At 37.9% G+C, this 11862-nt stretch overlaps 1 protein-coding gene across 1 annotated transcript; it reads left to right on the top strand.

Moving 5' to 3' along the window:
* The first annotated feature begins 1498 nt into the window (after positions 1 to 1498).
* On the top strand, positions 1499 to 11448 carry LOC125228864 (transcriptional adapter 1-like). The gene is made up of 3 exons (XM_048133559.1): positions 1499 to 2009; positions 2361 to 2725; positions 10825 to 11448. Exons 1-3 carry the CDS (start codon positions 1611 to 1613, stop codon positions 10973 to 10975), a joined length of 915 nt encoding a protein of 304 aa, XP_047989516.1. The 5' UTR covers positions 1499 to 1610; the 3' UTR covers positions 10976 to 11448.
* Positions 11449 to 11862: the final 414 nt, after the last annotated feature.

Genomic DNA, 11862 nt, shown 5'->3' on the forward strand with positions numbered 1-11862 from the left:
CTAAAGCTGAAACATGTCCCAAACGTCAAAGTCAGAAGATTTTTTTTTTCATTGCCAGCTCTAAATTTCAAATAGTCTTATAAAAGGCAGTTTATTTTTATTTTTCAAACAATACAGGGTGTAAAGCTAATACGGACGAATCTCTTTACGGTGGAGTATAGGACATAGAAATGTAATTAGATAACTTTTATTTAAAAATTATTAATTTTTTATCCCTACAAAATAATTCATCCCGCAATTCAATGCAAACACGATCGCATTAAACATTGTCAACGTTGATCTGACAGTTGTCATTGACTGTCTTCGCCCACACGTTTATAGTACATTACTGATGGGAAATTTTTCAAAAATTCATTATGGGGTGAAAATTAAGCGTAACTCAAAAACACCTCTCAATTACTGATAGCACTGATGAATTTTATGCCTGATTTTATTTAACGCCCGTATGACGTTTACATTCTGCATACAAAATTAGACTAGTTGTCAAACGCCTAACTTTGAAACACTACAAACTGTTAATTTTAAAGATGACTAATACATAATTGCAGTGGTTAACTTTTAGCTTGATTCGCAATACAATACACTGTACGATATGTTTGTCAATGTTTAACGGCAAAAAAATCATGAATTATACGCTTTTGAGATTAACTAGCAACACTGAAATAGATAAGCTATTCAAGGTAGTTTTTAAATTGTCGTATCGAGTTTTGTGATTCTTAAGATATGCTACTTAAAACTACGCTGAAATGTCTTCACCAATCATATTGACCCTATCATAGATTTATATATTATTAAGCTAGATTGAGTTGATAGGCCAAAAAGTGTGTCCACATGAGAGGGTAAAGTTGGGCAAGCGCGGATCCAGCTTCGTGCCCAGGGGGGGGTCACGTGGTAAAGGCCCGGGGCCCCAGGGGGAGTCACGTGGTCTATTTGTATGGCCAACTTAGGCTCCAGGGGGGGGGTCATGACCCCCATGACCCCCCCCTGGATCCGCGCATGAGTTGGGGCTGGTGTCCCTCTCGCACTTATTGCCACTGTCAAAATTATTTGAATGACGTCATCACTGTCATTATTTGGGGATACCAGTCAATATTCAAAGTTACTACTAAATCTACTAATACCGAATTAAAGGTTTTTTTTAATTGCGCAAATCTTGGGTTTTATGGCTTCATAATAATGACTTACCAATTCGTTTCAAGGCATTAATATCCTTGCCTCGATATAATACAAAAATAATTTAAGAAGTTTATAAACTTAGTTATCATACAGGTATACTACTATTATAGTAATCTCTTTAACACTGGTCACACGTGCGAGAGGGACACCAGCCCCAACTTTGACCCTCTCATGTGGACACACTTTTACTAGTCTGATAAGAACGCCTTTCTGCACTGGTGATAAAGTTCAATTTAGTATGGCAAAAAAAGTGTGAGCTCAGTCCCTATTGAATATCCATGGACCCTATTGACAGTGACAGCCTGTGACAGTGACACTGACAGTAAATAAATCGCATCGCATGCTATGCGTATAAATTAATTTACAGAATAAATTGGGTTTTAAAATAATTTATTCATTATTTCGCTAAATATTACTTGCATTAAACAATAAATATGAGTTCGGATACCTTGAACATAGCTCGACGAAAGCTCAATGAAGTGCTTGGCGAAAAATCAACAAAGTACTTCCATCACATGAAACAATGGTTTCGAATGAAACTTACGAAGGAAGAATTCGACACAGAAGCTCGAGCCCTGTTGTCTTCAGATCAGGTTCGCTTCCACAACGAGTTTTTATTAGCTTTATTGAACAAAGTGGAAGGTTTGGCTGAAACATCTATTAACATCGCCCAAGAAAAAGCGAGTTCTCATAACAGAAACAGTCGAAGGCATAAGCGAAGCTCGCGAACGTCAGAGAAGTCGAACTTCGAGCCGGCGGATTTGCTGGAGTATTTGCCGCCGAACTCCCCGCCTGGTGCGGGCAGCGATGGGGCTCTGAAATATGCTGCACAGGTATATAATGTTATTTAGCAAACAATTTAATATGATTAAAGATGGTAGATTGCTAAGATGACCTGCATGATATAGCAAGCTCCTCCCAGCGCTCAGAATCTATGTTACAAGCATTCATGTGTGATTTGACCTCCACCAATTCAGAGTAGAATACAGTATCGAGCAAGTGGTGGTTATCCATATGAAGTACAGGTCTTGGTTCGAATACCTTTGAATTTTTTTTTCTTTTATTTATTTATTCCAAGATTTCCAAGTTTACAATTGTACCTTAACAGCTAAGGCCACAGCGGCACAAATTGGTTTTATCAATACTTACTAACTGTCTCATTCTAAATTTTCTGTAAATTTCAGGAAATCTTCCTCCCCGACCATGCATTAGTGGTTGGCCGTTTCATGTTAGCAGCATGGGAGCTCGGCCTCGAAGGAGCTGACGATGAAGCAGCTGACCTCATAGTTGTTGCCGTCCAAAACTTCCTTAAAAACATAATTTCAGCTGTTGTAACTCAAAGAAAAGGTTACAAGATACGTAATAAGAACTTTACGTATGATGTGGGTGGTGATATGCCTAACATGTGGCTCCGGAATACAGCCAAGTTGTACGATCCACAAGGAGACGGGAGGGTGGAGGTTGATGATGCGGTGGATGGGCTGGGGCCACGGTGCCCGCCTACTATTGATGAGGTCGAGCATGCTACGGCTTATGAAATTGCTTGCAGGTGAGATTTTGTACACTTTGTTATGTAATCCATGTAGAGCCATTTCTATTAAAGAGAGCATCAACTAGAGTGTTTCACACAGATGTCATATATACCATAGATCAAGCAAACGTATCTACTTAGCGTGTCAAATGAACTCAGTGAAATCCACTGAGTTGTCCGTCTTTAATCGCAGCTTGCAGCTTTCGGGCGTCAATTTTTGTAAGTTGAAGTCAATCAAAACATAAAAAATGCCTCGTTACGTGATATTCAATTGCAACAACACAAAAATTATGAACAATCAAGAGCCTGAGACATATTTAAAATTACAGGCAAGAAACAACTTCAGTACAAAATTTGACACGCTCGGCCCCTATACAAATAGATGAACTTGTTTCTTCTATCTAAATTTAGTTCTGTGGTGTTTCACTAAAATTTTAATAAATAAAAATTTGCAAGCCAGCTCTGCCGTGCGATGACAAGACACTGTATCTAAAAAACACCTATTTTCCAGAAATCGCAAAAAACTTTTTTTTTCTTTAATTGGCCACAGAGTCATTATTTTTCATCCGATTGTAATGAAATTTGGACATTTTACAGATAATATGTTACTATTAGTGACCATTTAAAAATAATGCAATATTTATACTTCTTTCATGCATTTTAGAGCATAAACGTGTTATGTCGTAATATACTTTATCAGTAATATGTGCGAGTTGCATTGACAAAACACTGTAACGCATGAATTACAGTGTTTTGTCATAGCAGACCATATTACTCCTAAGAGAATTCCAGGTGTGTACTATGTGTACACTATTAAATTAAACTGAAATAGTTGTCATATACCTTCTTATGAATAAGTAACTTTATACTAGTATGTGACATCTATTTCAGTTTATAAATATGTAGGTAAATCAATAAAGCAAACAAGCAAGGGATGCTGCTTCTGCTTCTGTTGCTTTAACATTTTGTGGGACTACGTATTCGCTTGTTTTTTCTTTGGCACAACTTCAACCTGAGACTCGGGTACTTCAGGAATCAGAAGCAGTATGTGTATGGAGCGTGCCATGCTCGGTACCAAGATTCAAGATCGGGTGAGGAATGCCAAGATCCGTTGTCGCACCAAGGTGCAAGACGTGGGTTTCGTCATTACCCAACTTAAATAGAGTTGTGAGGGACATGTTGCTAAGCAGAGTGATGGCTGTTTAAATAGGAATAACTAAAGACGGCACTGTAGTTAATTCCGTAAGACAATCTGATATTGGTTGGTTCATATTTTCGTCTAATTGAGTCACTGCTGGATGTACTTGATAAGGCGAAGGTATTGAGTACTCAATATCCATACCTACCTGTTCCATCGGCTATTGTTGAGCAGCATAATCAGTAGAACAGTTTATTTTGTTTGATACAACATAATCATCTATACTTTTCTTATTAGTTTTGGCGTTCAGGGGTAGTTTATCACTTTCACTTTTTAATCTGGCAAAATTCGATGACACATTTGAATGAAACTCTCTGTTGCAATGTTTAGAAAGTTTTAATTTAATTTATTCCGTTCTTTACATACTCATTTTAATAGTCTATTGATATCCACACTGTAGTGGGCATAAGTATTGCATGCATGTGTAAGCGAGTTAGTATTAATAAATCGTTTGAACTATCAACACGTGTTCACCATTAATCGAACCTGACTCCGATCCCCACATGGCGACCCTGAGCCATGAACGCGCATATCGCCCGCCGCCGGGTGCATTCCAAGGCGACGGCGCCGCGCGCGTCAGCATTTTGGACGGTCCGGTGCAGTGATGTTGCTAATATTATTGAGTAATACCTTCATGACTTTTGCAAAGACAATACTTGTTCGTTCGGTCAGAAACAACCGTGGTGATCGATTTAACTGATTTTATGAACTTTACCTATTCGCGTCGTGTTGTGTTGGACGTTTCGTCTGTTGTGCTACATTTAAAGGACGATGGGAAAATCCTACTCGAAACAAGAGGAGAAGGAAGTTATAATTACGCAAAATGCGGCAGGTTCCAACGAAGGACAAGGCATCTCAGAGCACACAGAGCATCTGCGAGTGAACAACATTTTAGTGTCATGCATATTGACCATCGTCGCTATCGGTGTTTTGATCTACGCGTTCTACCGATATAGAAAATGCCACCATAAATGGATACGACGAGAAATACAAAGTGACATGGTACGGCGCATTCGACTGAGGCTTTCCGGACGCAGGCAGACTCGAGGCGATGACGCTGGTCCCGGTGACGTTGCAGAAGAAGAAACACGTGTGATGTGAAGTGAGATACGATAAAAGTGAGGTATGATAAAAGGAGTGTTTTTCGTATTAATTGACGCGATTATTCTTAATTTTAGCAAGTAGTTTAGCAATTACTATAAAAACTTGGCATGTTTTACTTATGGAAGCAGAATTAAATACCATATTAAGTGAACTTGGCAAACTACAAGTAGATTTAAGTAAATTAGGACCCAACCGCCGTTTGCAAAAGATAGGGGTCGATAAAATTAAAAAGGCCCAGGAACTATATTTGTGTTATGTAAAATTAATTGAGTCTACCTCAAGCAGCAGTACAGCGGAACAGTTTCCCGGCTGCATATTTGATGTTCTATGCGATAAAATCGATAAAATATATAATAAAATACTAGAGTATAGTAATTACAGTACTTGCGGAATCCAAAAACGAATCGAAATGGCTGAGAAATTTGACTTAAAGGAAGTAGGGTCTCTGATTCCCTTGTACGACGGCAAGGATGAAACTGTTGAAAGAATTATCGAAGGCATTGAAATGATGGAAAGCATATTACAAGAGGCAAGTAACAAGAAATTGCTGATTTCTTTTGTCCTTAAAACAAAATTGACTAAAAATGCGAAACTCAAATTAAAGACAAGCTACGATACTGTTTCAGCATTAGTTTCAGACATTAAAAAATATTTACTCCCGAAAAAGTCAGCAAATTCATTGTTAATGCAACTTAATAGCATTACACAAAATAATCTATCACTTTCAGACTATGGCGATAAAATTGAGGAATTGTTTACAAATCTCACGATTGCGCAAGCGGACAATGATACAAAAGCTTGCGAAATCCTGAGACCTATAAACGAAAACTTAGCTGTAAAAAGATTTGCAGATGGTTTGCGTAACAGGAGGCTAGGTACTATCATTGCGGCAAGGAATTACAAGGAATTGAAAGAAGCGGTGCAGGCTGCGAAGGATGAGGACAACAGCCAGCCAACACCAGTAGTGATGCACATGAGAGGCTACAGGAGAGGATATCCGGTAAGTAGACACTTCAACAGCCGTGGATACTACTCTCAACGTTATAGTGGTCGATCTAATAGCCGTGGCTCATATCCGCGTTATAACCAATACCACCATACCAGCAACTGGGCACCAAATAACTTTAACAGGTATAGAAGTAGCAACAGTTATCAGCAATATAGAGGACGAGCTACGCGCAATAATTCGCGTACTAGGAGCCAGAGTGCGCGGGACAACCGCGGCACCTCACGGAATGTGACCTACACTGCTACAACAAGAGAGGGAAACCAGGTAAGTGACGAACACCCCAACCTTTCAGAATTTTTTCGTCCATAAAGTATTAACATGTGACGGAGTAGATTACGTGTTTACATGCGAAGGGTTAAATTATGTAAGTTTAAAAGTACAAGGACAAGAATTAATTTTCATTATTGATACAGGGGCGACGTGTTCATTAATTCATATAGATAGAGTTCCAAATAACTTATTGCAAAAGGTAGATGCAACAATAAAAGGCGTGGGAGGTGATATCACCTGCAATAACAAAGCTTATGTATCGCTAGAGAACGGTAACCAGATATCATTCACACAGAAGTTCTACGTATTAAATGAAATGCCATGTCATGCGGATGGACTTCTCGGTTCAGATTTCTTACGAACTTATGGCGCAGATATCAACTTACGGACGAACTTGTTAACTTTGCATTCTGACGATCGAATGTGTGTGTTACCAATTCACGGAAATGGTGACACCAATACACATTTATCAGTACCAGCTAGAACTGAGACATTGCATTTGATAAAAGTCGATTCATCTTTTCAAATAGGAAATGAATATGTAATTAGCGCAGGAGAGTTATTCGAAAATGTTTTTATAGCCGGTAGTATAGGAAAGGTCAAAAATAATAGGATACCGATTAAAATATTAAATACAACTGACAGGGACATTCAAATACCTATTTTCACGCCAAAACTTACTCCCTTGAAGGACTATGACATATGTTACTTTTACAAATATGACAATGGAGTAGATAGGGTTTCACGATTGCTACAAACATTAAAGTTAAATCACTTAAATAAAACCGATAGGAAGCTTATTGAATCAATTTGTGTGAAATACGCAGACGTTTTTTACTTAGATGAAGACAAGCTAGGCACTACAAACATATTAAGTCAGAGTATTAGTGTTAAACCCAACACCAAACCAATATACGTAAAACCATACAGACTACCAGAAACTATGAAGCCAGAGATTAGTAGACAGATTAAAAATATGTTAAAAGATGACATCATAGAACCCGCAAATAGTGATTGGAATAGCCCAATACTTTTAGTTCCCAAAAAATCGGACGGTAATACGAAAAAATGGAGGTTAGTCGTAGATTATAGAAAAATAAACAACGTAATTCAAGATGATAAGTTTCCACTACCTAACATCAACGAGATTTTGGACTCATTATCAGGCGCAGTATATTTCAGTCACCTAGACTTGCAACAATCTTATTATCAAACAGCATTGGATGAAGACAGTAGAAACATTACATCATTTACCACCAGTCAAGGACAATTTAGGATGAAAAGGCTCCCAATGGGATTAAAAATAAGTGCCAGTGCGTTTTCGCGTGTCATGTCAATCGCCATGTCAGGACTTTCGTATGAACAATGTTTTGTTTATATGGACGACCTCGTGGTTTTTGGTAGAAATATGGAACAGCATAACAAAAATTTAACTAACGTTTTAGAACGATTGCGAAAGGTAAATCTCAAGGTTAATCCGCAGAAATGCGAATTTCTAAAAACTCAACTTTTGTACCTAGGTCATACAGTAACATCCGATGGAGTTTTTCCAGATCCAGAAAAAACTAGAGTATTAAAAAATTATCCAGAACCCACAAATAGCGATGAAGTAAGACGTTTCGTAGCGTTTTGTAATTATTACAGGAAATTTATACCCAATTTTGCATCAATCACATTACCGTTGAATAAATTAAGTAGGAAAAATGTTACTTTCGAATGGACGGATGAGTGTAAACAAGCATTTTCAACTCTGAAGCAAAAGCTTATTTCCCCACCAATCTTGCAATATCCAGACTTCTCAGAAGATAATGAATTCATTTTACAAACAGACGCCTCCGGATTGGCGATAGGCTCTTGTTTATGTAACAAAGATATGAGACCAGTGGCGTACGCAAGTAGAACATTGAACAAAGCCGAGTTAAATTATCCGACTATTCAAAAAGAGTTATTAGCTGTGATATGGAGCGTCAAGTACTTTAGACCATATTTGTACGGAAGAAGTTTTACCATTATGACCGACCATAAACCTTTATTGTATTTATTCAGCATGAAGGACCCGTCCACCCGTTTAATTAAATTCAGATTGCAACTCGAACAATATAACTACAAAGTTGTTTACATTAAGGGCAAAGATAACGTCGTCGCAGACGCGTTGAGTAGAGTGACCATCACTTCGGATGAGTTAAAGAGTATAGGAGAACAAGTTTTAGTTACAACTAGAGCGCAAAGCAAAAAAGCTTTACAACAAAACGCAGATTCGGGAAATACCGCGGATCTTAATATATCCAATGATTCGGGGCCTGATCAACCTCAAATTTCGGAAATATTAAGAAAACCGAGTAATTCTGTTGAGTTACAATTTATAAAAAATATAGAATTAGACAAGTTACGACAAAGAGGTGAAGTAACTACGGAACAGGAATGTTTTTCGTATGTTGAGGCAAAGTCAATTATATACATAAACCTTAGTTACATGTCGCACTATACGCGAGTCGATTTTGCGAATAAACTGAGTGTTTTTTGTAATAAATTAAATATAAATGAGATATTTGTCATCAAGACAGTAGATAACGCGTTATTTTTAAAGAATCTCAGTGAAGAAATAATGAATAATAATCAGTGGTCCGGACCACGCATTAGCATTCTCAGAAATGTTAAAAGGATAATTGACGAAAAAGAAAAAACTATAATATTGAACGACTATCACTTATTGCCAACGAGTGGGCATGCCGGCATACGACGCATGATAAATAATATCAAAAGTAAATATTTTTGGCCAAAACTAGAACACGATGTTAAAAATTTTGTACGAAAATGTAGTAAATGTCAATTTACGAAATATTCGCGAGAAAATAAGGAACCAATGCAAATAACGACAACAGCCACTGCGGCAATGGAAAAAATATTTCTTGATATCGTAGGACCATTACAAACAGACTCAGACGGATTCACCTACATCTTAACCGTACAATGCGAGCTAAGTAAGTATATAGAAGCGTACCCGCTACGCAATAAGGACTCAGTCAGCGTGGCGCGAGCTTTAGTCAACAATTACATATTACGGTATGGTATCCCCAAGGTCATTGCTACAGATAAAGGGACCGAGTTCACGTCAACAATATTCAGTGAGGTATGTAAACTTTTAAAAATTAATAAAATTCATTCGACAGCTTACCATCATCAATCCCTAGGATCAATAGAAAATATGCATAAACATTTAGCGGCATTTTTACGAATTTATTGTGACGAACGTTCTGATACGTGGAGTAGTTGGCTACCCTTTTGGTGTTTTGCCTACAACACCACAATTCATAGCTCAACTAAATATTCACCATTTGAGCTCGTTTTTGGAAAAGTATGCCAAGTACCTAGTAATTTAAGTAACACCTTGGATCCATTGTATAATCCTAATAACTACATGTTAGAATTACGATATAGGCTACAATTAGCACATAAGGATGCCAGAGAGCATTTGCTCCGGAGTAAATTAGCTAATAAGAAATTGTATGACCAGAATGCTCATTCTTTTGTTTACAATAAGGGTGATTTAGTATTAATGAAAAACGAAACTGCAAAGAAATTGGATAAATTATATAAAGGACCATTTAAAGTTGTTCAAGATTGTGGACCAAATATAAAAATAATAAATAAAGGAAAAATTGAAACAATTCATAAAAACCGTATAAAATTGTTTATTGAGTAAAATTCAATGATTTATTATTTGTGTAATAGATACAGGTATAGGAATATATATAACAATTTGAGTCATTTTGACTTTTTCCAGGCTTTTCTTGTTATTAAATAGAAATATAACAAAAAAAAAATTGTAATAAGTACTATTTTTTTTTCTTTTATTAGCCCGGTGATGTAGTGGGCATAAGTATTGCATGCATGTGTAAGCGAGTTAGTATTAATAAATCGTTTGAACTATCAACACGTGTTCACCATTAATCGAACCTGACTCCGATCCCCACAACACAAACTAAATAAAACGACGTGCAGGCTGCACTTAAGAAATCCTGATTTATACTAAAAAAATACCTAAACCAAAACACTCAGTCAAAATTTCTCGTCGGATTATTTTGACAAAACACTGTAACTTTAGTCACTGATTGAAGAAATGGGAAGTTTTATTTTGACAAAACACTGTATCGAGAGATGCAGTGTTTTGTCAAATGACGACTTTAGGTTTTAAGAGTTACAGTGCATATTACAATGAAGGTTTTCTATGTTTTTGATAGAAAGTCAGTATACTCTTAACATGTATATATAGAATAGGGCCAGATAAGCTTATTGGACAGTATTACCACAAAACACTGTAACTCGAGTTACAGTGTTTTGTCATGGCACGGCAGAGCTGTGATTCAGATATCTTTGACTATTTTTTAGATTCATTTAATTTTTAATACTTTTCATCCTATTAATTACATAATTTTCTCAAAGCTATTAAAAACAAAACAAAAATATTTTTGGTTGTTAACTTGTTACTTAATATGTAAGTTTTCACACTTTATTCTCATTAGTCTTTCCTTACAGCGTCCCAAATCCTACGCCGAACGATGACAAGCTAACCATAGACGAGTTCTACAACACCCTGCTAACACACCGGAACGTGATAGCCAGCCATTCAGTATACGCCGTCAATATGGAGCGACTGGCTGTTATGCTGAACCATCCAAGCTATTGATTAATTACTTAGCTCAGAATATATGACGATAGAAGGACAGACGGCTCACTACTTTTATGTTTACAAAATGCCGCCTCTCATAATTCTTAACCTACATTTACAAACGGCACGCGAGCAGCCAATATTGACTTCATCGTAACCACTGAATGGGTCGCGAATGCGCGGCCGCCGGAATGTTCTTTGTAGCTCGGCAAAAGAATCGCGGAGTGAGCCGACCCTGTTATTATAGGAACTGAGAGCTGTTATATTGATGATGATGATGATGATGTGTTCCTGTTATCCCTCACTAGGGACATAGGGCTCTTAGAAGAATCTTCCACTTTTCACGATCCTGGGCGACTGCTTCCAAATCCTTCCAGCCTAGTCCACTTGCGCCAGCCTCCTTCTCCACTGACCGCCTCCACGTGGTACAAGGCCGTCCCGACCGTCTACTGCCACGTGATTGCCAGCAGAGACCCTGCTTGGACAGGTGGTTGTCTGCTCCGCGTAGCACGTGTCCTATCCATCGCCACTTCCGTGCGCGTATTTCCTGGCCCACGGGTTTTTGTCCCATCATCTGCCACAATCTAGCGTTTGAAATAGTTGTCGGCCAGTAAATACCCAAGATGCGCCGGAGACACTTGTTAATGATGATGTTTTAAAGGGAGCGAGGATATCAGAACATGAGAACATCAAACAAACATCGAGCAAAGGAGTGGCTAGCTGATGAGCCAGGGGGTTGTCCGATTGCCAAAAGCACGGGGAGGGACATATCTTGAGTTGTGGAGCAAAAAACAGACCATCAGATATATCAACTCACGCACACACAGCCCAGTATCAAACTTCACAAAGTTTACGATGACGCGCAGAATAGGCCACAAGGTAAACGGAATATTGGTGATGAGAAT

Source organism: Leguminivora glycinivorella, chromosome 8 (genome assembly GCF_023078275.1).
Source record: "Leguminivora glycinivorella isolate SPB_JAAS2020 chromosome 8, LegGlyc_1.1, whole genome shotgun sequence".
NCBI classification, from domain to species: Eukaryota; Metazoa; Arthropoda; class Insecta; order Lepidoptera; family Tortricidae; genus Leguminivora; species Leguminivora glycinivorella.

What these genes read in the sequence shown, in the direction of transcription:
- LOC125228864 (XM_048133559.1), top strand. Translation starts at nt 1,611, where the DNA reads ATGAGTTCGGATACCTTGAACATAGCTCGACGAAAGCTCAATGAAGTG. An exon ending in CTCTGAAATATGCTGCACAG is followed by an intron (nt 2,010 to 2,360) that starts GTATATAATGTT and finishes TGTAAATTTCAG; the next exon opens with GAAATCTTCCTCCCCGACCA. An exon ending in GCTTATGAAATTGCTTGCAG is followed by an intron (nt 2,726 to 10,824) that starts GTGAGATTTTGT and finishes CTTTCCTTACAG; the next exon opens with CGTCCCAAATCCTACGCCGA.